The sequence below is a fragment of the Planococcus citri genome, chromosome 5 (assembly GCF_950023065.1).
Source record: "Planococcus citri chromosome 5, ihPlaCitr1.1, whole genome shotgun sequence".
NCBI lineage: Eukaryota > Metazoa > Arthropoda > Insecta > Hemiptera > Pseudococcidae > Planococcus > Planococcus citri.
In genome coordinates, this window is record NC_088681.1 from 9,616,669 (window position 1) to 9,643,301 (window position 26,633).

Sequence of the window (26,633 nt, forward strand, 5' to 3'; positions counted from 1 at the left end):
GGCTAGGTGTATGTACCTTGCCGAAAGTCTTTGATTCGAGTTCCGCTATCGGAAAATTTTTTAAATGATTTTTTCCACTCATGTCTAATTAAAGTCACGAGTTCTTGTAAAATTTTCATTTTTTACGCGTTTTTACATCTTTTTTCAAATTTTTTTCGTCATTTTTCAACTTTTATGAATGATAAATGTATGCATGCTTCGCTTAAAAGTAAAAAAATCTATGAAATAATAAAAATTGGGGCCTATGGAGGGTTCTACTTGATTTTTAAAGAGTCCCTACAAAAATTTGGCGAAGAAATAAAAAATTGATTTTTTGGTCATAAGGTCCCTTTCCGTATGCGCCCTCACATATATCTGTCTGCTGAAATTTTATAAAGCCTCTTGGAGTGAGCTAACCTGGCAATAATACATTTATTCCACCCTTAGGGAATAAATGGAAAAATCTCACCACTATAGGAAGGAATTATGAACTATATCAATAGGCGCATTTCGGCTAGATCTGACTACATCAAAGCATCCTTTAAAAGTCTAAAAAACGTTTGCTTTTTCATTTAAAAAAAATGAAAAAAAAATTGTCAATATTGCCAGAATTGTTCCATTTTTTCCATTAGATAAAAGAGCTCTCTTTAATGAGAAAATTGTCAAAAAGTCCCACCTTTTTTTTCAGAATTATCAAAAGGTGGTCTTAGGAAAAATGGATCGAATCTCTTCTTCACCAAATTGAAATCCTCCCTCCCCCTGCTATTTCAGTATGTTGGTATGTATGTATGTTGTAGGGGTTCAGACGCGATTTAGTTGGTTAATAACCTATACATACTATATTTTGTATGTTGATGAAACTGAACCGAGATGTAGCTAAATATAGATCTACTTACGAGTAATTGTTTTTAACCACGTCTCTATGGCGTGTTTTACTTCTATCATCTCCGACACTCTTTTTGTGTCTTTTCTCACATATGTAGGTACCTACTACCTACCTAAATAACGTTTTTTTTGGTATTATTTCTGTGTCGTGTTTACATTTTTTTTTTCTGTAGATACCTATTAGACCTACCTACAGTGTTATTAACGACTGAATTTTTTTCACTTCTGTAAGTCATTATTTTTGCAAAAATTCCATTAAACGTTTTTTTGCTTATTGATTGCTCTAATAATTGATGCTTGATGCTTTAAAGTTGTTTTTTTTTCTGAAACATGATCAAAAGAACATCATGTTATAATCTCGTACTAACTGATTCTTTTTTCAGGCCATCTGTGTTTTAAAATACAAGAAAATGATGGGACATTCATCTATTCTAATCATAATATTGATTGCATATTTAGCATATTCTTTTGGTGAGTACCAGCTGACCAGAAGTTTTCATCTGTTTACCTATGTGAAGCCTGGATGAATAAGGTCATCAGGCTGAGGAATGTTCTTTTTTGGGTGATTGTGGAGATCGATTCTTCACACCAAGGTCGTTCCATGTCATTCGACCAAAAAAATGCGATTCTGAAAGTCATGTCTTTCGATTTCACTCAAATTCTTTTTACAATATGTCTACCCACCGAATAAGTAAGAATCCCGCAATCAATTTGGTCACAGCCCGCAAGCAGGGGGGGGGGAGCTTCAATTTAGTTCACATTGTCTCGAGGTACTCAACTTCAACAGCGCATACCTCTAAAGCACAATTCTGAAAAAATTTCCATAGATGTACCTTTTGATGTTTTTTTTGAAATATTCAATTTTTGAGATAGGATCTTTCAATGAAAGGTAAGCACCCCCACTCCCAAACTTGAGCAAAACTTTAAAAATAAAATCCAGGGCATTTGATATGTCGAATTGTATGTTTTCGGTGACGCTGAACACGAATATGACGTAAGATTTTTGATTGGACCTCTCATCCACGGCCCCCAATCAATTTTTTGGACTTTCACCCATTGAAGGAGGTTCTGGGGGCCATGGGTGAAGCCAATTCGAAAAACTAAGGCTATATTCGTGTTCAGCGATATCGAAAACAAACTATTTCACGTGTCGCATGAACAAAACAATTTTTCGAACTTTTACCCCATTTGGGAAGGTGCTGGGGGCCGTGAATGGGGTCCAATCAGAAATCTGACATCATATTCGTGTTCAGCGTCACCAAAAACATACTATTCGATATGTCACATGCCATAGATTTTTTTTTAATTTTTTGCCCAAATTTTGGGGGGGGGGGTGGCACCTCCGCAAATGAGGTAAAAGTTCAAGAAAGTGCTTTGTTCGTGCGACACATGAAGTGGTATGTTTTTGGTGACGCTGAAAACGAATATGACGTCAGATTTTAAATTGGACCTCATCCATGGCCCCCACCACCTCCCTAAAGGGGATATCAGTAAAAAAAATTGGTTTCATTCGTGTGACACATGAAATAGTATGTTTTCGATATCGCTGGACACGAATACAGCCTTATTTTTTCGAATTGACCTCACCCATGGCCCCCAGCACCTCCACAAATGGGGTAAAAGTTCAAAAAATTGTTTTGTTCGTGCGACACATGAAATAGTATGTTTTTAGTGACGCTGAACACCAATATTACGTCAGATTTTTTATTAGACTTCAAAAATACCTAACAAATCTTACATATAAGTGCCTTGAATTTTATTTTTCAGGTGTGATGATCCCTTATAAAAATAATACTGCTGTCGAACACGCCTGGAGAGAAAACATTTCTATTACTTGTACTGACGATGTAGATGAAGTCACATGGACACACTCCTTTACAATGGGTGTAAGCTTTTTATTATTATTATGCCCACCCAACTTGCAGACTATATGGGGCACTTGTTCGACTCTCGTTCAAATTCTGAACTAAGTTTAACTCATTGTTTTTGACCAGTTAAACTAAGTTCAACTTCTTGACCGAGAGTTGATGAGTTGTACAATCCGCTATTAGACTAGAATGTGTTTTGGCCAATAAGTAAAGTAGGTATGTACTCATCAAAAGAGGGTGGAGAGGTAATTACCCCAAAATATCAATCCACTGCTACACACATCCAACGACTGAGTATGATGAACGTTTCAAACAGCACAATGTTTAAAACTGTTTATCAAACCTACTTGTTTTTTTTTGTTTTCAAATTGATTGGACTCCAATTGATTGATTGCGAACATCAGGATGATATGTTCAAAAATCAAGTATCCCCCCTCCCCCTGCTAGACCAAATAAGAATCCCAACTACCTATAATGGTATAATTATGATTTTCTTTTTTGTTTTGTTTTCAGGGTAATTACTCGATAAAAGTGGAGACTCCGCGCAGAAAAGTTCTTAAGATTAAAAACGCTTCATTGTATAATATTGGGGTATACGAATGTGTTTCAATAAAGAACAGAAATGAGTTCATGAGAATTTATGTTTCTTGTGGTAAGGCTACATACCTGTACATAGGTACTCCAAAAGTGCAGCATGTATTTGCAAAGATTCCTTAACTATACGATTTTAATTTTACTAAAAGAAATATTCTCTTTGATTTCCGTTTCAGATGTTTCTTGTTGGGAAGATGATCCTACAGTCCAGGGAAAGTATTACGAAACTCCAGGCCTGGGAGAAACGTATGTCGAAATTACAAACTGACCGTCAGGCGTCAATTCATGAATGAAAAGAATGATCTTGAATTATTATTTATTAACACATTTAACTAATCAAAAACTATGGCATTATTATATATTCAATGTACCTACTACCTAGGTCAGGTCTAATAATGATACGTATTCGAGTGTGAATTCACATACCTATCGCAGTTTACTTGACTGTTTTGAAAATAAAGAATCTGCAATTCTGCATATTGATAACATCATGTTTTGTACTAATAGTTGTCTCGCCAAATTTATACATTTGATGAATAACTTTGTGAAGAACTACGTGAAATTTTAATTTTAATTCAATTGAAACAGACAATAAAATAATTAAAGTATTTCATTTGATATAGGTAGAGGTACCTATACAATTAATTTCAACTTCAATAGGTAGGTGTAAATGTGTAATTGGCTCAAACCAATTTAAAAGTAAAGGCTCCTCTTCACCAAATTGAAATCCTCCCTCCCCCTGCCCTGCTATTCGAGTATTTTGATATCTTGTAAAAGGTTCAGAAAGTAGAAAAAACCAGCCTAGATTCTGGAATGTCTGGAAAAGTGGTACAGTACTAATAATAGTCAGGGGAAATCATTTCCTCAAAACAGTAGGCTGGGTAGGCTCATGGGCTGATTTTGTAGAAGTACGGGGTCTAGATGTTTTTCTTTTGTAGGTGAAGTCAAGTCAATGAGTTATGGATGGATGATAAATTTCCAAAAATTTATATTATTTTGGAAACTTTGTAAAAACTTTCCAGAAAGTTACTGGAAATTTATATTTTTTCAAAATATGAGCCATGAGGTTGGCCATACTTATTTTGAAAAAATGTCAGTTTGAAGATGTCATTTATCAATAACAACACTACTTAAACATTTACATATTTACAATTCTTTTTACCATTTTTGATTTTTTTAATATCAATCAATTTTATCAATATTTTGTAGAAATTGAACATTTTTTTTAAAACAATATTTCGACATATTTTACAACAATTTTTCATCATGAAAATTCATGAATTTGAAAGTTTCAATATGTCTACATCTTTTCAAGTACAATCTCGTTTCAAAAACAAAAATCACTTTCTCAATTCATAGTCGAGGAGCCGGCTCGTAAGGATCTATTGCACCCCCCCCCCCCCCCGCGGTCGATCCACCGGTACCACTTTTTTCTGCGTTCCAGCATAGGACTTGCACAATATTTTTCAAACCGTACAAGGGTGGATCGAAAGATCAGGTAAAAATTTATCACATGTCAAAATTTCAAATGCTAAAGTTAATTTTTCGATTGTTGGTGAATTTTTGAAAATCAAATTTAGGCCAAAAATGAGGGAAAAAATCAAAATTTTACCAAATTGACCAAGAAAGCTGAAATTTGGGATTTACCCTATTTTCGACATGCCAAATCCATTGGAAACTGTTTCAACCCGTTTTGAGCAGTTCTGGAGCCTCCAGCAGATTTCTGGAACTCGAAATTCTCACAAATTTTCATCATATGGAGTTGGATAACCGAAATATACTCTGCAAACTAATTTCAATACGCCACAAAGTCGACTGCTGGTGGATTTCAAGTCGTTTTGGAGCCGCCAGCAACTTTTTGAAATTTCCAAAAGGTAGCTGGAAGCTTCAAAACCATTTGAAACCACGAGTAGTCGATTACATATCGTATTGAAATTAGTTTGCGAAGTAAATTTCAGCTTGCCAACTCCATTTGGTAAAATGTTGCGGGAATTTCAAGTTTCAAAAATCTAGAGGCTCCAGTAATTTTCAAAAAGTCGCCGGAGACTCCAAAATGATTTGAACCCACCTGAAGTCATCTTCAGAGGGTGTTAACATTGGAGTGTAGAGTAAATATCAGTTTTCCATCGCCATTTAATGAAATTTTGTGAACATTTAAAGCTTCAGAAATCTGCTGGAGGCTCCAATATTTTCAAAAAATCGCTGGAGGCTCCAAACGACTTGAAATCTCCCAGCAGTACTTCGTAGCGCATTGAAGTTAGTTTGCATAATTTCAAATTTCAGCTTTCCAACTCAATTTCGGTGAAATTTTGTGGGAATTTCGAGTTTCAAAAATCTGCTGGAGACTCCAGAACTGCTCAAAACGGTTTGAAACAGTTTCCAATCGAGTTGGCATGTCGAAAATAGGGTATATCCAAAATTTCAGCTTTCTTGGTCAATTTGGTAAAATTTTGATTTTTTCTCTCATTTTTGACTTAAATTTGATTTTCAAAAATTCACCAAAAATCGAAAAACGCACTTTAGCACTTGAAATTTTGACAGGTGATAAATTTTTACTTGATCTTTCGATCTACCCTTGTACGGTTTGAAAAATTTTGTGCAAGTCCTATGTTGGAACGCAAAATCTGCGATTTCGGCTGACCTATCTATCAAAATGGCCGCCATTTTGTAAGTAGGGCCACTTTTTTTTTGAGTGAAAGGGCTAGAAAATGTTCCTTAGGACTCCCCCTTTAAGAAAAAAGTTGTCCCCGATGATCGACCCGGGGGGGGGGGGGTGTGTGCAATACATCCTTGAGCGGGCTCCCCTATTAGTAATAATAGTCAGGGAAAATCATTTCCTCAAAAGAGTAGGCAGGATAGGCTCATGGGCTGATTCTGTTGAAGTACATATGCTGGTTTTGAAAATCTGTTCATTCGGAGTCTAGATGTTTTTCTTTGGTTGGTGAAGTCGTGAAGTCAAGTCAATGAGTAATGGATTGATGATAAATTTCCAGAAATTTATATTTTGGAAAGTTGTTTGTAAAAACTTTCCAGAAAGTTACTGGAAATTTATATTTTTTCAAAATATCAGCCATGAGATAGGCCATTGAAGTTTTAAAATTTTAAACATTTTTATCAATATTTTGCAGAAATTGCAATTTTTTTTACAATTTCGACATATTTTACAACAATTTTTCATCATGGAAATTCATGAATTTGAAAGTTTTTATCAATATTTTTGTCTATGTAGGTAGGTAGGTACCTAATGGCTAATACAGTGGAATAATAATTATTATTTTATTTATTATTTGAGAATCATGGGTAGTCATTGAAAATAAAATTTCAAGTATCTCGTTTCAAAAATAAACATCATTTTTAATTTTCTCAATTCAGTTGCATCTCATTTTGCTAATTATTTGCTTATTGTAATTGATCACTTCAAACAGTTCAAACAAATGAAAAAACAAAAACTAAAAAGGTGAAAAAACATAAAATTAAAACCGATTAAAACAAAAAACTTCAGATACCTACTTATAGTACCTACCTCCTAATGGTAATCAGCTCTGAAATTGGAAATTTTGGAAACCACTGTTTTTTGTTTACAAATTTCCCTCCAAAAATCAAAAATGGCGTCATTTTTCCGGTAAATAGGTTCATTTGACTCATTGTTCATTACGTGATTGATTTTATTAATTAAATTATAATTAAATTTCGTCAAATTAATCCAATTTAATATCAAATCCCTGTGAAATTAATCGTACTGAACAATTCACGACATAAATATTGCAACGAAACGATTCGCCAGTAAGTACGAGTAAGTTTATTTGTGTTTCAATAGTTCGTATCGCATTACTCAGAAAAAACCTAGTTCACTATAAATGAATAATGACGTTTATCGTATCACTAGGTATGAAGAACATTTTTTGCAATTTCGTTTAAAGTTGAATATCCTCGAATGTGTAAAAATAACATCGTCCCAATGCAGTTCCATATCCAGGAGGAGAAGTTCATACATCGAGTTCGAGTTCCGGAAAAACACACCGAAGTTTTCATCGAAGGTTAGTTACCTTGAGATCGTTGACATGTGGTATAGCTTTTTTTTCTAATCGAGTAATGTTTACGATTACGATAGGTGGCGAAAATCATTAATTATCTTCACCCTTCATCGATGTATGTATGTATTTGATAACTCGACGTTTGAACTATATTGCCTTGTATGTGGTAAATATTTATGCCTATGCTGTTGTGGATCGAATGTTCTGATAAAGAAGATGATTGCATCGAGATTCACAGTTCGGATAAGATAAGGTATGAATTCAGATAATGATTATGAGTATTATTGACAGATATATCTATTTACAATGTGATTTTGCAAAGCTTTTGTGTAGCTTGAATGCTGTGGAGTGAATCATCGTGGGTTTTATACTTGATACGTAGACAAAAGAAGAATGAATCAACCTGCCTATAGCCAGTATCGCATTCGAAGCAACCTTTCACAAAAGAAGCGAGAAGAATCCCTAGACAAGTAGACATTTGACTCTCATCGACTCATTCACATAACAATGATAATAATAGAATCACCTTCGTAACACGTTGAAACATTCCTTTCATACTTCAGGTATTCGGTATCGCTACCCTACAGTCTCGTGAAGTAAAGTCAAAAACCTTTCTGTAAAATGGTTCGTTTTCGCAGTTCGCACACACACGGAATTATGTCACACCATTGAATAATTACGCCTAATCCGCGTACGTTCTTCACCCTCTCATCTGTTTTATTGGACACGATAACGATAATCGGCTACGTACGTATTCCTGGTCGTCGACGAAGGCTAATGTTTACACCATCGAGCATCGAAAAAGGAAAACGCACCACCGTCGTTGGCTCGGAGCGTAATTACCCCGGAACGGAGACGTTCAACGTACAGTTGGAGTAATTGCGTTAAATTCCACATCGTCGTTGTCGGTGATTACACTTCAATCAAACATTGCACGAGAGTGTTCTTTTTTCGGCCAAATTAAAAAAGACAGGCGAGTTCGCGCACTCGTATTATTAATTTACCGAGCTTTTTCTTTCACAATTTTTTTTTTCATGTTCGTATAGCTTAATGTGGGTATTTTTCGCGATCGTGTTGGAAAAACTAGGTCGTCCGAGGAATGGCTAGCGTAGCTGTATTCAACGGCGAACGGCGAGCGACGTAATACGAGTATAGTTTGTTGCACGAACCGAGCAACACTTGCGGCTCACAACATCTACATCAAGATGCCCTAAATATGCTTCATATATGAGTCCAGTGCGAACTGCTAAGATTTATCCGACGACGGGTTCAACTTTAACCCTTTTTGCACTACGGTTTACGGTACGTTTTGTCGAGTCAGCGATACGGAAACGATTAGCATAAAGTGAGTGCAAATTACCTACTAGCCACTTGTCAGCTCAAGGATGCTGATATCGGGGTAATTTTTTCAGTCATAGATGATTTACGCGCAACGAAGTAATTTTTAATTGACCGAGTTAATTGAATGTGTTCGTCGAGTGTTGGAAAAATTAGCTAACGTTTGTGTACGAGATATTCGGTGATTTTTTTTTTGTATCGGTCGTGTTGGTGAATTGGTGGAAGAATCGAATTTCGAATGCTGTATTTGTGCTTCGAGTAAGTAGGTGTACCTAGAATCGTGCACGTTTTGTTATTGTTTTGATCGTGAATTAAAGATCGTTGTGTTGATTAAAAGCACTTAAGCTTAATTTAAGTTGCAATTTTTTTGATGATTGATTAAGTTTTCTGATTTCGTGTTCATATTTCGTGATTTTCGGATCGATTCCATTGTATTTTGAGTAACGAAAATCTTGAATCTGATTTCGAAGCAGGTACCTATAGCACCTTTTTGATAATAGGGCTGTAGAACAGACTATTTAATTCGAATTGGAACCAGAAACCGATAAAATTAACGAAATACCAAAAAAAGAATTTTCAACCAAAATTTAAATTTGAATCAAAACTTGTTTCTCATTTTGAAAATTTTCAACTTGAATTTATCGAGTATCTTGGACTTGAAATTGAATAAAAATTATTGTCAATTCTCAGAATAAAGAAGTGCTTACTGATCAGAGATCAGAAAATCCATTCTAATTGGTTGAAATCCGGTTTTATTTACCATTTGATTATTTTTCAATGTAGGTAGGCATAGATTATTACCTATTTAATACATTTTCTGTTTTTTTTTTGTTTTTTTGTTTTTCAATTCAGGTAAATTATATTTTTGAAATTTATTTTCATTTTCAGTTGGAAACAAGAATTCGCTTTCGAAGATTTAGTATTGAATTAATTCTCGGTTCTCTTGATGATTTTTGGACCTGAATCGAATAAAGTAAGTGCATGTTTTTCCAGCTTCAAAGTCAAAATATTTGTTTTGAAGGCAATTAATTAATCAACGTCATCCCACCGATAGTATTCCATTTGTCAATTTTGCGGATTTTTTGTGCCCAAAATCATATTTGATTCGGTAATTGATCGAGTGCCTGGGGATCTAGAAATACCCCCCCTCCCCCCCCCTTCTGCGCAGATTTCTGGTAAGCATAGAATTTGATATTTCTCGAATAATCGATTTTTTTCTAAAAGGAAAAATTGAGAGATTAAAAAACCAATGGCTTAAAATTAGGTGTGCAAAAATATGCCTAAATTGAAGAAATTTCGTTGAAATTGTACGAAATAATGTGAAAATGTGTTGAAAGGTCGATGTTATTAAACAATTATTACGGATTGTGAAGAAAAATCGATGTAATGTTGTAAAAATTATGTTAAATATTGAAAAATTGTACGAAACATTGAAACTACGAATTACCAAAAAATAAACCGAATAAAAGTGGGCAAATTTGTTCCGGATCGAAACCAAATTGCAAAAAAGAAAAGAAAAAGGTAATATGTAAATTTGTTCAAAAATTAGTCGTAATCAGTTCTAGTGTCAGGAATTTTCTTCGGAGGGGGATAATTGGGCCCAAATCCATTATTCTTGTCATCTCATTGTTTGGACGATGGGGGGGGGGGGAGGTAAAATCAAGTTTCCCGGGCACTAAAAACCAAAAATAACTGTGTCATCATTAAAATTCAAGGAAAATTGGCAAAAAAAAAGATTAAAATTGTAAAATAATTTATAAAATCATGAAAAAAATTTGATGTCAGATTGAAAAACTTCTAAAACTTTACGAAAAACGTAAAAAAAACAGCGAAAAATTACTTAAAGTAGTGATAAAATTGATGAAATGTTATGAAAGTCGTTTGAAAAATAATGAGAAGTATTATCAAAACTTCTAAAAATTAATGATTGAAAATTGGTTAAAAGGAAACAAAATTGTGGAAATTTACGGTAAAAAATAATGCAAACTTGAAGAAAAAAACCTGTAAAAGTGTGAACGAAAGTGAGCAAAATTAACAAAAAAAAATTATTGAACAATGAGAAAACTAAATTCTACCTGAAATTTCACGAGAAATGACGAAATGCATCAAATTTTACACGAAATAAAGTTGAGAAAAAAACCCTCAACGTTCTGCTTTTTGCTAAAATTGTCAATATCTTGCTTTTTGTAAAAAAAAAATCGGTTTTTCAAAAATTGACAAAAATTTTAGCTTTTTATAACGAAATAGCCGAAATTGTCCAATTAAGTGATCTCACTTTTTCGCCAGAAATTGCCAAAAAAATCTTATGTTTTTGCCAATTGATTCCAAAAAGGTCTTGCGTCTTCTTGAAATTGTCAATGTTTTGTTTTTTGCCAAAAATTGACAAAAATTCTCGGTTTCAAGTAAATGTCCTAAAAATTTCACTTTTTCTCTAAAATTACCCCGAACTCTTTTTAATGTTGGAAAACGTTCTGCTTTTCCAACAAAAATAGCAAAAAAATATCATTTTTTTTTCATTCGAAGGGCTAATTGTGAAAGTCGCCTTAGTCATTTTTTTTGTTCACACAACTTTAAACATTTTTTTTTCATATTTCATAAATTTTAAAGGGAAAAATTAGTATTGTAATGCATTCTTGGATAGTTGAAGATGTTTTTTTAATACTTGACCATAAATTTTTTACATGACCATTGAAGTAGAAACACAAGGTTTTCATTGATTTGTACAAAAATTGCTTCTGACTAAGGCGACTTTCACAATTAGCCCTTCATTTACTTAGTTATCAAAATGTTTTGTTTTTTTTTTTTTTGCTAAAATTGTAAAAGTCTCGCTTTTTGCTCAAAATTGCTAAAAAGGGTCACTTTATTCAAAAAAATGCAAAATAATCCAACTTTTCAAAATTGAAACCTAAAAATCTGATTTTCGAAAATTCAATTTTTCTAAATCTTGGTTCCACTTTTTGAGAGAAAAAAAAATAAAATATTGATAATATCTCGTTTTATTCCAAAAATTGTGAACACGAAGTGCAGCTTTTGGCCAAAAATATCAAAAAACGTTTCGTTTTTAGTCAGAATTGCCCAAAAATCTCGTTTTTTTAAATCAAAAACTACTAAACATTTTCGTTTTTTGGCAAAAAATGCCAAAAATTAATTCAAAAAAAAAGTTGCTCCAAGTCTCGCTTTTTTACCAGAAATTTCTGAAAAATCCAATCTTTTTCTAAAATTGCCAGTCTTATGATTTTTACCAAAAATTTATCAAAAAGTCTCGTTTTTCATCGAATAATTGCGAGAAGGTCTCTTTTTTGGACGAAAATTTCGAAAAAGTTTCATTTTTGGGCATTACATTGATAAATCCTTTTGCAAAAAATTGCCTAAAATGTTTATCTTTTTTTTTGTGAAATTTTCCAATAATGCCTCATTTTTTTTTTTTGCTGAAAAATATTGTCAAAGGACAGTACTTTTTTCCAAAAATTAGTCAAAAGTCTCGTTTTTTTGTCACAAGTGGCCAAAAAGCCCTGCTTTTTGCTATTGGGTTGTCAAAATCTTGCATTTTTTTCAAAAATTGTTAGAAAGTCTCACTATTTTCTAAAATTGGTGACTTTTTCGGTCACTTTTTCGAGCTTTTTTGGTTTCTAAAACGTATTTTTTTGAGAAAAGAATAGGTATACCAGGCCACCTTTTTTGAATTTGAAGTTTGGGACATGAAATTTTTTATTAAGGGGGTTTGTGGGCACGCTATTTCGATTTGATTTGTTTAATGTTCCTTTGCCTTGTTTTTTTTTTGTTTTTTTAATTTTTTTTTTTTAATTTGAAACTTGCTTAAAAATTAGATGAAAACGAGTACTTGTTTATCAATTTAAAAGATGTATTCATTTCTCCTCCCCTAAAAAAATGCTATCAAAGTAGCTGTAAATTTTGAAAATTTCAATCTGACACATGATTAAGCTTGAAAAAAATGGCAAACATGATCAAAAATATCACATATTTTACATAATTTATAAGCTTTTACGTTCGATGGGTTTGTCCTCATTCCTCAATCTAGGTGTATTAAATTACTCGTCTTTTGACGTATCCTTCATATTGAAACAGACATCAACTGTATTATTTTGAAAGTTTACACCATTCGATACATATAATTATTAGCGATTTTCTTTTCAACTAAACCAAACCATACCATCATATGATTTATAAATGAAGTTGCAATCCAGGCCAATTCACCCTTACTGCTTTACCTACCCATTCTAAATATTATGGATTTACGTCACGCTTTTTTTTTTTTACAGAAATGGTACAAGAGAAAGATGCAAAATCAGACGCCGGCTACTTCATCAGCAGTTTCTCGTATTGTCCACGTCCATCGTATTGCCAACAATCATCATTCCTGCCTCAAATATGGTAAGCATCACAGCACAGCTCGGCCATACTTACGAGACATGCGCCTTGAAGGTATTTGCGCGAGGAATTTCTTGACCACCACACGGTGGTCATTGTCCGATGAGGTTTTGAAAACAAAACCCTCGCCAACGGTAGCTTTTAGTTTGGTGCCGGTAAAAGTATGGGTCAGCCGCAGAAAGAAAAAGCTGCCGAGGTTAAAAATAATGATAACGAAGTAGAATACGAGTTCGAAGTGACTATACCGGTAGCTAGGTTTAAATCACGTATGCAACCTGCCTCCCTTTGCGTACATTCTTGTCATCCGCATTGGTAAGTCGAGCTTTGAGCTTTTTTTATCGCGTGTCCGGTGTCGTGTTGTTGAAAAAATTTATGCATTATCAGCGTTGGCTATAACTAAACAGATCTTTGTGTAGGCTTCCTTTACTTAATGGGGTTTTCCAAAGTCGAGTTTGAATTTTGATTATAGGTTTTTTATTGTTGTATTTTTATTTTTATTTTTTTTTACCAATTTTGCTCAGTACGAGTATTATGAATTATGGCGAAAAAGACAGCTAAATCGCTACGTATGATGACCTTCCTGTGCTTGTGCTGTATAGCTGTACGTTTCTTGTATGTTCGTGTTAGCAACTAATTCTCTGTAAGGCTCGTTGTTGTGAGGGCTGGTGAAATTTTAGATTTATAATCAAGGTCACTTTTCACCTGAAATAAAACCAGATCTTAGATAAGCTCGTATGCTTAATACCTTCGAGTTTTCCTTTTCGCGGTCCGAATTTAATTTTAACGATTTTCCCTCCCAATTTCTCGTTCTCGACTCGAAAGAGGTAAACGACTCGAGCTTTTGTTCTTTTTTATTCGTTGTAATGCGAGATTTGGTTCTTTTGTTTTTTTGCGTATGACTTGAGTATACGAAGAAAGTGTTATTAATCGTGGCTGTGAACTTGACAGTCAATTATCTACTCGTGAATGTAAATGAAGAAGGACATATCGTCTAATTGAAGCTATTTAGTAGTCTTTAAGCTGGTCAGTGGTCTGCCTCGTGTCTGACGAATGCAATTTTTTCTCGTCATCGTCGTCGTTGTGTATTTTTTTTTGCGAAGGATAGGATCATGCGTTGCATGCAATGATACGAGTACAGTATGTTTGTGATGAGAATTTTGCAAAGTTAATTGATTTGTCCGTTGGAAAATGCCAACTATGTACTTCGAGGCGGAATAATTTTTTAAGATGATGTTTTACTAGAATTCTGTGCCAGTTTTTATGACCAGTGTGGGCGTGTAGATGGCCCTGGTACTGGCAGTGGTGGTTCTGATGAGTGTTTTTAAAGCGGAGAGTGAGAAGGAGGAGGGTAACGAGGGATCAGGAAACGATGACTTGTTTTATTGAGTGTTTTGTTTTGTTGGTCTCATTTTTCGTATTCTTCCATCATGGTTTACTGTCCAACTGGCAAAAAGTGCTCTAGAAATTGATGCTGGGTTGTAGTTTTACAGCCCAATAAATTCAGCTGGCTTCTGATAGATATCGGTCTGTCTAAAATAATTTGCAACCCCTTCCCCCTCCCGCCACTAATTTTGATTACAAATTAATTATTCTATAATTATTTGAAGGTAGCCTTGTGACCCATCAAATTGGGTTTAAATTTCCTGATCAATTCATGTGACCTATCAAAATGGGTTAGAATTTCGGCAGATAACCAGAAAAATTTATATCAAAACTTTTTCGAGCAGTTTTGTAGAATTTTGTAGCCTGAAGTGTTTTGGGAGAGATGGCTGAAGATTTTTGTTCGGTGTGAGATTTTCTGAGGCATTTCAAACACTTGATTTTCTCATTAAGCTTCACTTTTCTTTGATTGGGCCATAAATTTTTCCAAAAAAATTAACGATATTCAAAACTAAAATGTTTCAAAACGTTTTGATGGAAAATTTTTTGATTTTTTGCCAAAATTCTAACCCATTTTGATAAGTTACGTAACACCTTTTTCAAAACTCAGGAAAATTGTGATCAATTTCGGACTTGGAAATTATTAAAACTGCACAAAAAAAATTCTGAAAAAAATTTTCGATCTTCTGTAAAAATTTCAACGCATTTTGATAAGTCGCATGACACTTCTTCGAAAATTCAAAAAATCATGCCCAATTTTGGGCTCAAAATTGTTCAAAATTGTTCAAAAAACATTTTAGTTGGAATATTTGGATTTCTCGTGAAATATTAACCCATGCATTTTGATAGGTCGCATGATATTGTTTCAAAAATCCGGAAAGTCATCGTGACCAATTTTGGGGCCAAAATTGTTCAAAAAAGAAATTTCTAGAGCTCAACTTTTCAAGAGTTCCGAGTACGAATGTCAACTCCTTTTTTGATACGACTCTTCTAGCGTGCAGTGCCTAGTTCCCCCCTCCCCCCATCAACAAAATTAAAAGCTACAATTTTTTCAAAAATGCTAAAAAAAAATTGGATCGAAATTTTTGATTTTCTGCCCAAATTCTAATCCATTTTGATAGGTCACGTGACACCTTTTTTAAAAAATCGAAAAATCGTGACTAATTTTGGACCTGAAAATCTTCAAAATTACTCAAAAAAAATTCCGGTAAGAATTTTTGATCTAGCGTCAAAATTTCTACTCATTTTGTTGTGTCGCATGACATTGTTTCGAAAATCCGAAAAATCGTGACTCAATTTTGGGCTCAAAATTCTTCAAAATTGTTCGAAAAATGTTTTCGTCAAAATATTTGAATTTCTCGCGAAAAATTAACCCATTTTGATAGGTCGCATGGCCTTTTTTCAAAAATCCAAAAAATGATCGTGACCAATTTTGGGCACAAAAATCAAAATTCGTCAAAATTCGTCCCAAAACCAAAATTTGTCAAAATTGCTCAAAAATAAATTCCTATAGCTCAACTTTTCAAAAGTGTTTTCGAGAGCTCTGAATGAGAATGTCAATTTCCTTTTTTTGAAACGACCCTTCTAACAAGCATTGCCATCCACCCCCCCCCCCTTTTAAAAACAATCATGTAAAATGAAAAAATCGTGTGAAGTATGGTTTAATACGTTTTTGAGGACGCTGAATGCGAATTTCAACTCCTTTTTTTAGCACGACCCTTCTAGCGTAAATTTCCCTCCCCTCCCCCCCCCCAAAAAACCAAAAAATTATGAAAAATGAAAAAATCGTGTGACGTATGGTGTAATAGGTTTCTGAGGACGTTGAATGCGAATTTCAACTTCTTTTTTCGATACAACCCTTCTAACGTAAATCCCCCTCCAGAAAAAAACCAAAAAAATTATAAAAAATGAAAAAATCGTGTGACGTATAGTTTAATAGGTTTCTGAGGACGCTGAATGCGAATTTCAACTTCTTTTTTTGATACAACCCTTCTAACGTGAATTCCCCCCTCCCCTCCCAAAAAAACAAAAAAATTATGAAGATTGAAAAAATCGTGTGACGCATAGTTTGATAGGTTTTTGAGGATGCTGAATGCGAATTTCAACTCCTTTTTTTGATCAGACCCTTCTAGCGTGAATTTGCCTCCCCCCTCCCCTCCAAAAAAAAAAACAAAAAATCATGAAAAATGAAGAAATCGTGTGACGTATGGTTCAACAGTTTTTCGAGGACGCTGAATGTGAATTTCAGCTCATTTTTTTGATTCAACCCCTCCTACGCCCCTTTTGCCCCTCTCTACCCCTAAAAATTCCTGAAAATTGTAAAAATGGTCGTGAAATGAGTTTCCTTAGGTTTTTGAGAGTGCAAGATACGAACACCAGGCCAGCTCTATTCGATTCTTTCTTTTCAACCCATGCTCCTCCCCTTCCCCTCCAAAAAAAAATCTTGAAAAAATTTCGGTACACCAGCTGGAATCCCAATACATATTTGAAATCGCTGGAGAAAATTCATTCCCGCTGTAGGCTCCTGATAAATGCAGCTCGTTTCATCATTTTAGTTCTGGTGGGAGGGGGAAATTTTTAAATGAGTGGAGAATGGGAGATTAAAAATTTGTTTGGAGAGTTGTCACATCGGAAGTGAGTAATTTCTTGGATCATTTTCAAAGACCGATTTAACCATCTTACAGAAGGAGTCTCAAATTTGCGTTTTTGAAATTTCTGACGAGAAAATTGAAAAACGGCTTGAAGCTCCAGAACGGCCCAAAACTGGTAATTATTGATGCGTGGTAATTGATTTGAAGGAATCATTTACGTCGTCGGTTGAGTTCCCTCAAAAAAATTCGTGTTCTATGATAAAATTCAAAAATCACCCTTAAAACTGTTTTTTTGAATTTTTAAAAATTCACCAAATATCCAAAAATGGGCTGTAGCGTCTAAAATTTTGGTTATTTTGGTTTTTAGGGCATGCTCTTTCGATTTAGCCTGGTTTCTTTCGAATCGGAGAGTGTTAGTTTTATTGTTATAACTTATAAGGTTGCCTCGTAGAAAAGCATTTTTACGAGTTTCTCTTGTACTTACAGAAAACCACTCATATTTTTCTATACAACTGTCCTAAATTCATAATTCGTCAACAAATTACCCAGAAAAGAAAATTACTTCCTGCTCGAATAACAATAACATAGTCTCCGATGTCCATCCATTAGACCACGTGCGACCTCCACCCGTCGCTCTCACACCCCCCTATATAGGTATTCTTTCCAACTCGAATTTCTCCTGTTCGTGAGGTATTCGTAGGCAGTAAAAATTCATCCCTTTTCTAAAGATAAAGGGGTGAGACAGGGGATCGTCATTGTCTAGAGAAGTGGTTCCGCGATCATACATACTACACTATAGTCAGGTTGGGTTGATGAAACGAGGTGAAGGGATCGCGTTTCTTGGAAGTGCCTGTACTGTGCAGTATGCTGGACGATGTACAGCACCTCCTCTACCTACTTATCATAGTGGTCTACCTGTACCTGTACCTCCTACCCCCTATGGCCATCCCTTCGTGCAAGGTGGCCGATTTCGTTTCGTGCATTATTAAACATTAGCATATTGTACTCGACTAGCGGGGCTATTGATTTCGAAGTAGGTCCGAGAGTTCACTGAACCTGTAAGTATAGTCGTGTTAAAATGAGGGTAGTTAGTCGTCGTTCGTCGCTGACGGAGTGACGGACTCGCGGCATGACTCTTGAGTCAATTTTTATCGCACCCCGGATATCACATGAGGTATTGTTGTCGTCACAGCACGAAATATGTACCTAATGTGTACCTTGCTAAATTAAAAAGTGCGATTTTTTGGAGTGGGTAGGTAGGTTTAATCGTTGGAGGAAATTTTCGTTACCTATCTGACAGAGATTTAGCTATGTAGATGCTGAAATTTACTTACTTTAAACTGAGTTTTTTAAAAAGTCAGCATATTAGTACGATCAACGATGACAATCTCCATGGTAACGTTCAATCAACGTTTATGTGTCATCGTGCTATATTTTATAATATGGGCATGGTTTTTACAATGATTAAGAAACTACTTATTGCATTTTTAATGATCGTAGTACGTACGTAATTATATAGATAGCTGACCAAATAAGTTTATTATGAACTTTTTTGGTCCAGTTTTCGAGTCATTCCTAAACGATCCATTTTTTCAGTAAGTTTTTCTCTGGTATCTAGGTATTTATATTCTATTTTATTATTTAATATTTTCCCACGTGTTCAGCTGTTGTTCAATGTTCACGTTGAAATATTCACACATATGTAATTTCTTGTTTACAGCCCGAGAACGAATAACGATGGGTTTCATCATATGGCCAGATTAATGGATTCGTTGATCCTAGATTCGCTGTCACCTTTCTCGCTGACTAAAATCAGTCCAGTCAAGTCGTCGACGAAAACTGCCACGTTCGCGAAAAAAATGCAAGCCAAGCCGGAACCTGTCAAGGTGTTTCACAATTTCACTCAGCAGACGTCTCCGGTGCATCGTCAAAGCCCTAAAACAGGTAACTCCTCGAAGAATTATTGCTAAATGGAATTCTGAAATCTGTCGAGTATTGATTATACGTGTGAAATGATTTTGCAGCCGTTGAAAGTCGAACCATTCATGGAAATCTCGATCCAGCCAAGAAGACACATCATGGATCTGCAGATTCGGTAGCTGAACGATGGGCAGCGACGTTAAGGAGGCGAGATCCCGAGATACAACCTATTTTTCCATCTTTAGCTGGTACTAGGAATAGGTACGACGATTTTTATTCGATCAATGGTCATTTGTACTGGGTTGGTTTTCAGAGATTATGGTTGCCCTGGGTTTTGAAAATCTGTGAATAGAATTTGAAGGTTGGAAAATTTTCAATTTGGATGCAGTATCTATCCTAATGCAAAGTGTTCCCCTTCAACTGGCCTTAAGAGGGGGGAGCAGATTATACGTAACCCCCCCCCCCCGCAAAAAATATTGCAAAATTACCAATAGGTAGGTGATTGAAAAAAATAACTCAATTTTCAAAAATTTCTCGAAAATGTTTTTGGAATTCGATGACAGAAAATCTGAATTAAAAGAAAAAAAACTGCTAAAAAATTTCGAAAAAGTAGCTGTCAAATGATGCAAAAAATTAGAAAATTGTATTAAATTTACGATAAAATTCGTTCAAATATTCCAAAAATTACCTAAAATATCGATATAAATTTTAAAACAGCCGGAAAATTTACAAAAATTACATTAACATTGAAAACCTTTATTTTTTTAAAGCAAAAGATGCAAAAATTGAAAGAAAATTGACTGAAGTAATGGTTATGAAAACAATGTGATGTTTTAAAAAAAATTTCAAAAAATATTTTTTGCCAAAATTGCAGAAAAATTTGGTGTTATTTTGAATAAACCTCCAAAAAGTTGTGCTTTTTGGCTAAAATGTTCGAATTTGTTGTATTAAAATTGCGAAAAAAAGTTCATGTTATTTCTGCTAAAATTGCTAAAAATTTCAGTTTTCTGCAAAAATTGCAAAGAAATCATATTTTTGAATAAACTTTCAAAAAATTTCATTCTTTCCAATAAAATGTAAAAAAAAAATTTCGCTAAAATCACAAAAAAATTGGTATTTTTTCTTAAAAAATTGAAAAAAAAAGTTTCACTCAAGGCGAAAAATGAAAAAAAATTAATTGATATAAATTTTTATGGTCAATTGCAAAAAGTTTAGTTCTTTTTCAAATTGCAAATAAAGTTTCACTTTTTGGCTGAAATTGCTGAAAAAAGTTCAATGTTTTCTATTAATCGAGAAATGATATGTTTTTTTGAATAAATTTTCAAAAAAGTTTTGCTTTTTGGCCGAAATTGCGGAAAAACATTAAATTTTTTCTATCAAAATTGCAAAAAAAAAAACCAGTTATTTTATTTTTGCTACCTACGTACAATCACTGAAATGTTCATTTTTCTGCTGAAAGTGCAAAAAAAATAAGATTTTTGAATAAATTGCCAAAAAGTTTTAATCCACAATGAAATTGAAAAAAAAACTTTTTTTTTGCTAAAAATGACGAAAATTTCAGTTTTTTTTAAAAAGAAAAATGTTTAATTCTGTTGAGTGACAAGGAAATTCTTTTTCTGTGCTAAAAGCATAGAAAAGTTTAGTTTTTTCCTGAAATTGCAGTCATTTTTCCTAATGCAGAAAAAGTTTCGATTTTTTTCACTGAAATTGCAATCGAATTTGGGTTTTTGAATTGCCATGGCCAAAATTGTCAATGAAAGTTCAATGGTTTCCATCAGATTTCCAAAAAAGTTATCTATGTTTTTTCTGCTGAGATTTAAAAAAAAATTGTTCAAGCTTGATGTATTTTCAAAAAAATTATAAGAAAAACTATATCGTGTTGAAACTTTGTTAATGATGAAAATCTATAAAATTGTTCATTTTTGAAACTTTACAACTGATTTTATAATATTCAACTTTGTGAGACAATTTTTAAAAATCGCAGAAATGAAAATGAAATGCTAAAAAATGTTGCCAAAATTGCTCAAAAGTAAAATGTATCTTGAAAAATTTGAAAAAATAAATTCATTTTATTTAATCAACTTTGTCAGAAATCTTGAAAAAATCAGATGAAACTTTATTAAAATTGTTTATTTTTATTTTATTTTTTTTAAAAATAATTACTTATTGATGTAATAATGTGTAGTAAAATTGTGTGCGAAATTGCTTGCTTATATTTTAGTAAAAAACTTTTAGCAAAATGCATAAAAATTATTAAAAATTTCTATAATTAGTTGGAAAATGGAATGACTTAGTGAAATATTGCACAAAACACCGAGAATTAAAGAAAAAAAGTGATTAAATTCGTTTAAATATTGTTAAAATAGTAATCAAAATTTGGGGAATTGTTCAAAATTTGTCAAAATGGTGCCAAATAGTAGATTTGTCCGGAAGTACTGAAAAAAATGACAAAAACAATGCAAAAATGATGGAAAACTTGAAAAAAAATCTTAAAATACGAGTGTATCCAAATTTGTAAAAAAAAAGGAAGTTTGTAAAAGTTTCCAAAAAAATTGCGTTTTCTGAATTTTTGTAAATTTTTATGAAAATTGTATAAAAAAATTTCATAAAAAAACGGATCATGTTTTCATGAAAATGATCGAAAATTACTTCGAAACATTAAAATAACGAAGCAATAATATTATATTTTCTGATTTCAGATCATGTTCGCATCCGAGCGCCATCGGAGGTAAACCTTCGGCTATTCCATTCAGCCGTAAAAATCGCCGATTCAATTTCCGACCGGTTGTGAAAAAAGCAATGAACTTGAATACAAATCTCAGCAATGGCATCAATGGCAATGGCAATAACAACAATACCACTACCACTACCAATGGCAATGGCAATGGCAATGGCAGTGTCAATGGCAATACCAATCAGCACCACAATCACCACCACCATCATCAGCATCATCAAGATACTCGTAAAAAACACGACTGTCTGCATAAATACAGCAGCATCGATGACGATACTTCGAGTCGAGGCGGCAGTAGCGAAAAAGAAGAGAAAATCTTCAGCCCGGCGGGCTACGAGCCTCATCTGGTTGAGTCTTTGGAACGTGATATTTTGCTGAGGAATCCGAATGTGCAATGGAATAAAGTAGCCGGTTTGAACGAGGCGAAATCCATTTTACAAGAAGCTATGGTTCTGCCGATCATAATGCCTGATTTTTTCAAGGTATGTACCTACAATACTAGATATGTAGGTATCCATTTATAATTTGGCATCGATATTTGATTTGCACTTCAATGTCGTAGGGTATACGAAGGCCTTGGAAAGGTGTACTTATGATAGGACCTCCAGGTACTGGAAAGACAATGCTGGCCAAGGCGGTAGCTACCGAATGCGGTACGACGTTTTTCAACGTATCGTCATCTACGTTAACTTCCAAGTACAGAGGAGAGTCGGAGAAACTAGTCAGATTATTGTTCGAAATGGTACGAAGGCTCGAGTTACCTAATATCTATACGTACATCTACATATACATATGAACGTTTGTATCAAATATCCTATAAATTGATGCCTTGTTTCTTGCTTCGTAGGCGAAATTTTACGCGCCTTCTACGATCTTCATCGACGAAATCGATTCGCTGTGTTCTCAAAGAGGCTCCGATTCCGAACACGAGGCATCCAGAAGGTTTAAAGCTGAACTGCTCATACATATGGATGGTTTAGTCTCTTCTGCGTAAGTTCTTCAAAACATACCATTCTTGTGTTTTTGAGCCAGATCAGGGCCATAGAGCCCCATTTCTAGGGACGAAACTGTATAGAAGTTTTTGAGGTGAAGAGGGGAGAGAGGTTCGATTGAAAATTTGCCGATCGATGTAGGTAGGGGGGAAAGCCCAATTTTACCGATTGATGTCATATTCATTTTCTGTTTTGGAGTTTTGGGGGCCCAGATGTAAATTTTTTCATTTTAAAACAACAAACAAATCAGCCCGAACGAAGCAAGGGTAAAAGTTTTTGAAAATTTGATTTCGAGAAGCCCAAAAAACGATGTTTTTTTTAATGCGAGGAGTTTATTTTTTGGCTTTAAAAATTTTAGAATTCGAAAATTTTTTTTTAGAATGTTGACTTTGAAAAAGAAAAAGGAAATGGGCCCAAATTAGGATGAAAGCTCGGCATAAAAATGATACTTTTTATGCGAGAAGTCTGTTTTTTTTCACTTTGAAATTTTAATGGTCGAATGATAATTTTTTTTAGAAATTTTAACTTTGAAAAATAAAAGAAAACAAGCTCAATCGAAACGAAGGCAGAAGTTTTCGAAAATTTGTATTTTGAGAAGTAAAAAAACACGGGTTTCCTTCACGGTCCCTTCAGAAAGCGCCGGTCCTGGGCAAATTGCTCCCTTTACCTCCCTCCTTCTCAATAACCCTGAGCAAGAATTTTTGTTTTTAGCAATTTTGGACGTGAAAGTGAGAATTTTGGTAATTTTTGGCAAAAAACGAGATTTTGACAATTTTAGTAAAAGACAGAGCTTTATTGAAATTTTTTTGTAAAAAAAGCAACAATTTTCAGTAATTTAAATTGAAATTTTTTAGCAATAACAAAAGAGTAATTTTTTGGCAATTTTTGGCATTTCCAAGTAAAAGAAACGAGTTTTTGCGACGATGTGGTAAATTGTGATACCTTTTTTTTTTCGTAAAGTAAGATTTCTTTTGTGCAACTTTTCAATAAAAAACGACTTTTTTCGGAAAAAGTTGACAAAAAGCGACACGATGGGAATCGTGGCAAAAAATCAAGACTTTCTGACAATTTTTGGCTATGAAACGAGACTTTTTTGCAATTTTTGGAAAAAAGAGGGGAATTTGTAATTTTTTGCAATATATATTTAAAAAAAAAAAATTCAATTTTGAAAAATGAAAGAAATGAGGCAAAAGTTATCAAAAATTTGTATTTTGAGAACTATAAAAACAAGATTTTCTGTCATCAAAAGGCCCTTCTTTTACCGGGCCCAAAAGAAAACGTGGCCCGGGGTAAACTGCCTTCTTTGCCCCCCTCGACGTGTCACCTGCCGGCCCCCGACAGAACAATTTAGGTAAAAAGTTGACATTTTTGGGAAAAATTGGCTGAGTAGGAAAAATACGAGAAAGGTAAAGTTGAAAATAAATTGTGTAAACAGAAAAAATCAAAAAATTATCAAAAACCATGGGTTTTTACTTCTCCAAATGTTGTTTTACTTGGAATTTTTCAGAAAAAAGGTCTCCCCAATATTTTCTTGTGAAAACTGCCAGAAAGTCCCAACTTTGAACTTCCGCTGAAATATCAGAAAAAGTTCTATTTTTCGCCGAAAATTCGGAAACAATTTATACTTTTTGCCAAAATTGGTTGTTTTTGAAAGTATAAAAATTATGCAAGCACAAAATTTTGGCGTTGAAACTTCATAATTATATTGAACAGGGTGTCCACAAACCTGGAAAACCTGGAAACGTCAGGGAATTTGGTCGGTCTGGAAAAGTCAGGGACATTTTGTAAAAGGTTATTTCAAATAGATTTTTCCATTTCTCATAATGAAAAAATTTACCTGAGCAAATTCACAGGTCGCTCTTGTCAAAAACTGCAAAATTCCTAAAAGTCTTGCTTTTTGCAAAAATTGTTGAAGTCTTGCATTTTGTCAACTTAGGAGTTATGAGTATTATTAAAAAATCTCACTTTTTAGCAAATTTCCCAAAATGTTTCGCTTTTTTGCTAAAAATGGCCATGAATGTGCCTTGCTTTTTACTAAAATTATTGTCGAAGTATCGTTTCCTGTGAAAAATAGCAAAAAGTCTCACTTTTAGCCTAAATTGTCAAGAATGTTTTTTTTTTGCGAAAAATTGATGAAAATTGTGAGGTTTTTTGCATCCGAAAACTCTCACTTTTTTCCAATAGTAATTCCTAATGTGTCGTTTTTTCGCCAGAAAGTGCTAAAAAAAACCGTATCTTTTGCTGAAATTGTCAAAAGTCTCGTATTTGTTGCCAGAATTAAATTGCAAAAATTCGTTTTTTTTCTTCAATCTGGAAGTTGCTAAATATTTGTAGTTTAACTTTTTTGGCAAAAACTGGAAAAAGAATTGTTTTAGCAGTAATTTTCAAAATGTCCTGCTTTTTGCTGAAATTAAACACGTTTCTATCGAGTTTCATTTTTATATATTTTGATTAAAAACAAAAGGTTTTGGTTTTTTTGGTGATTTTTTTCTGCATTAAAATGTATTGTCCATGTTTTGTCACCTTTAATGTGTTATTTTCTCACGGAGTGGCACCAAACTAAGGGGAAGGGGGTCCCGGCCACTGAAAAACCAAAAAAAAATTTCCCATCAAGTTCAAGTTATACTTGGAAAAAAAAGCACAACTGTAGACCTACTAACGATATTTGGCACTTATAATGTTCGAATATATTTGACAACCACCCCCCCCCCCCCAGCTGATCGCATGTGTAATTTATTTTTGAAGGGTCTGGAAAATTGGAGAAATTGGTCTGGAAAACCTGGAAAAGTCAGGGAATATCATTTCCAAAAATGAGTGGACACCCTGTTGATAATTATTTTTTTGTACCTCACAAATTGTAAATTTTCTGAAGCTTTCGCTCGTGCAAAATCGAAAATATTCTGTTCTTTTTTTTGAATTTGATTTTCAAAGATCGAAAAGCTGAAAAAAACACGAAAGATAACATAAAAAAAATGGCGAATTTTTGTACTTGTATTTCATCAGTGCCAACCTTGCAATAGAATTGTTGTGTCCAATTCCCCCTTCCAACTTTTTTCGAATCGCATCGGGCTGATTATCATTAAAATACTGTGGAAGGGGAAGGGGGGTCTTATGTAAAAACTTGGAACAATTTTAATCACCCCCCTTCCCTTCCACTCTTCCAAACACATCACTCAGTCTTGCCTCTGACAATACTTTTATTTGATTTTTTTTTTAAATGTAATTTTTCAGAGATGATCACGTGATTATGGTATTGGCAGCCACCAATCATCCTTGGGATATTGACGAAGCATTCAGAAGACGATTCGAAAAACGTGTTTTTATTCCATTACCGAATAGTAAGTCTCGTGATCGGTGATTTAGGCAAGAACAACATAATTTCGATATTACTTAATACCAAAATCGTTACCCTTTTTTCAGAGGAAACAAGAATTTCGTTATTGAAAATATGCATGGAAGGAACGAAACTAGACGACGACTTCGATTTTCAAAAAATATCCGAACTTTTGGACGGCTACACAGGCTCCGATATCGCCAACGTCTGCAGGTAGGTCTTCATCAGCTTTTCTGAGAAAAAAAAACTTCGCAAATAAAGTTGCAATTGAAAAAATTCCCTCCTTATTCGACAGAGACGCGGCCATGATGTGCATGAGGAAAAAAATCCGTGGCCAGACTCCTCTGCAAATTAAACAAATTAAAAAAGCGGATATCGATCTTCCGGTGACGACGGTCGATTTCACCGACGCCATTTCTCGCTGCAAGAGGAGCGTTTCAGCCGCCGATATGAACCGATATCAAACCTGGACCGAAGAATTCGGATCTTTTTGAGAAAAAAAATCAAATTAATCAATCAAACCTCCTCCTCGTTTTTCTTTTCTTCTTTTTGTATCATTCACGTAATAAAAATTTCTATACGTGTTGTGGTGATT

At 34.0% G+C, this 26,633-nt stretch overlaps 2 protein-coding genes across 12 annotated transcripts; both read left to right on the forward strand.

The window, feature by feature from the left end:
* Positions 1–900: 900 nt before the first annotated feature.
* On the forward strand, positions 901–3,803 carry LOC135849423 (uncharacterized). The gene is made up of 5 exons (XM_065369862.1): positions 901–1,091; positions 1,248–1,335; positions 2,632–2,750; positions 3,246–3,384; positions 3,503–3,803. The coding sequence occupies exons 2-5, from the start codon at positions 1,275–1,277 to the stop codon at positions 3,592–3,594; spliced, it is 411 nt and encodes a 136-aa protein (XP_065225934.1). The 5' UTR covers positions 901–1,091; positions 1,248–1,274; the 3' UTR covers positions 3,595–3,803.
* A 2,933-nt stretch (positions 3,804–6,736) lies between these two features.
* Positions 6,737–26,623, forward strand: kat-60L1 (katanin p60-like 1). 11 transcript variants are annotated; one of them, XM_065369849.1, is made up of 16 exons: positions 6,737–7,119; positions 7,213–7,363; positions 7,438–7,613; positions 7,683–7,923; positions 7,999–8,705; positions 8,773–8,956; positions 9,587–9,671; positions 12,979–13,090; positions 18,779–19,002; positions 19,083–19,239; positions 21,678–22,194; positions 22,275–22,454; positions 22,560–22,702; positions 25,936–26,042; positions 26,125–26,251; positions 26,334–26,623. In XM_065369849.1, the coding sequence occupies exons 8-16, from the start codon at positions 12,981–12,983 to the stop codon at positions 26,530–26,532; spliced, it is 1,764 nt and encodes a 587-aa protein (XP_065225921.1). In that variant the 5' UTR covers positions 6,737–7,119; positions 7,213–7,363; positions 7,438–7,613; positions 7,683–7,923; positions 7,999–8,705; positions 8,773–8,956; positions 9,587–9,671; positions 12,979–12,980; the 3' UTR covers positions 26,533–26,623. The 11 variants fall into 11 exon arrangements, with proteins under 11 accessions (XP_065225921.1, XP_065225924.1, XP_065225927.1 ...); XM_065369852.1 differs by having other exon boundaries at positions 7,999–8,333; positions 8,407–8,956; XM_065369855.1 differs by having other exon boundaries at positions 7,999–8,333; positions 8,448–8,956.
* Positions 26,624–26,633: the final 10 nt, after the last annotated feature.